General features: G+C 44.0%; 1 protein-coding gene across 1 annotated transcript in view; it reads right to left on the bottom strand.

The window, feature by feature from the left end:
• The window catches only part of LOC109300330 (UAP56-interacting factor-like), a 62,933-nt gene that overhangs the window by 4,823 nt on the left and 56,693 nt on the right, over positions 1-1,417 (bottom strand). The window contains exon 4 of the mRNA XM_019521012.1: positions 1,214-1,356. Within this exon, the coding sequence (XP_019376557.1) occupies positions 1,214-1,356 (143 nt within the window). The remainder of the gene's footprint in view (positions 1-1,213; positions 1,357-1,417) is intronic.

Below are 1,417 nucleotides of genomic sequence, written 5' to 3'. Positions count from 1 at the left end.
AACTAGGATGATCCCAGCATCGCCAACCCGCAGAGCCCTGCCTTGCTCAACGTGCCGCTGCTTGCTGCTCCCACATGCACGTAAGAGCTTTGCTGGCTCTGAGCCTTTGGAGGGAGGAGAAAAACCACTTCAGAAAACACCTATTCGGTAGCGTAGGACTCCCTTGTGCCGTGACTTGCAAAGACTGGTATCGCTGTACCAATTATTGCTGTAGGACAATAACCTCCTCACTGTTACTGCCTGCTAGAGGACAGATGTTTCCACATACTCCTACTCTGTTTGCTTTTGTGGCATGAAAGCTACCTTTAAATTATCCTTCTTAGCAACTACTTATGGCTTTCTGGTACCATCCAGCTACATTCAATACCTAGCTGATTTCTTTTCTTTCTTTTTTATAACAAGTACCACATACTATTGCAGGCTCGGTGCAGCTTTCTTTCACTTAAACTCTTAGGAGATTATTGTTAAACACGTTATCGCCATTTGTAAAAGCCTGTTGAGAGTGTGTGGGATACTGTTTTCAAACCCTTCTACTTCAATAGACTTTCACAAGGACCAGGTTCCTGTCCTGCAGACTTACCCACCTCCTACATCTTGGCTTTCACATATTTTGGTGCAAGAAACGTTCAAAATAAAGTCAGATGAAGTCTTTTAACGTGCTTTAAAAGTGTGTTTTGCTCCCATTCTCTTCCTAAAGCAAGTGAACTGTGTTCACTTACATGTTTTTTTAACAAGTTCTCTTCAATAGAGACTTGGCCTGAACATTTTCAGCCTGAAAAGGAGAAAGGTACAGGCAGCTAAAAAAGGGAGTTGATAATAGAAATGCTTGGGCAACCTGAAATACAGCTGTCTCTAGCAGAGATGTATAACAGTAGGCTTTTACTATATGTCAGTGAGACATATGGACCTGAGCCAAAGCCTTTTGAAGTCAATGGGAGTGCTGCCACTAACTTCAAAGTACTTGGCAGTATACCTTGCACAAGGAAAATCAATGGTGAGTCTTCAAATACTTCCCTGGAAGTAGCAATATTAAGACGAGCTGAGATAGGATCTGCCTATACAAATACATCTCTTTTGCATGGCCTGTCTGTAAATCTGTAAACTTAACTGGGGGCGGGGGTGTATCTGTACGCAGGTGTGCATCTGTGCCTGTGTCTGAGTACACTTTTAGATCCCAAACTATTCAATCCAGCCATAACTCTCTTGCCCCTACCTCTTGAGTAGAAATCTGGCGGTTTAAGGGGCTCACTCCATTTAATGTCACGGCTGTTCTTCTCCTTGGGCCGGGTACGGTGCCCCTCCACTGCTGCCTGTTGTACTGCTGCTGTCCAAATCCTCTTCTTAATCGATTGGGTCCTATGGAAACAAACACTCAGGTCAGCGCCTGTCAGAAAGCTGATCTAGGAACCCAACTTTA

The sequence above is a fragment of the Gavialis gangeticus genome, unplaced genomic scaffold (assembly GCF_001723915.1).
Source record: "Gavialis gangeticus isolate Ggan-Ray unplaced genomic scaffold, GavGan_comp1, whole genome shotgun sequence".
NCBI classification, from domain to species: domain Eukaryota; kingdom Metazoa; phylum Chordata; order Crocodylia; family Gavialidae; genus Gavialis; species Gavialis gangeticus.
The sequence above is the reverse complement of the archived record's forward strand: the minus strand, read 5'-3'. Positions and strand labels throughout refer to the sequence as shown.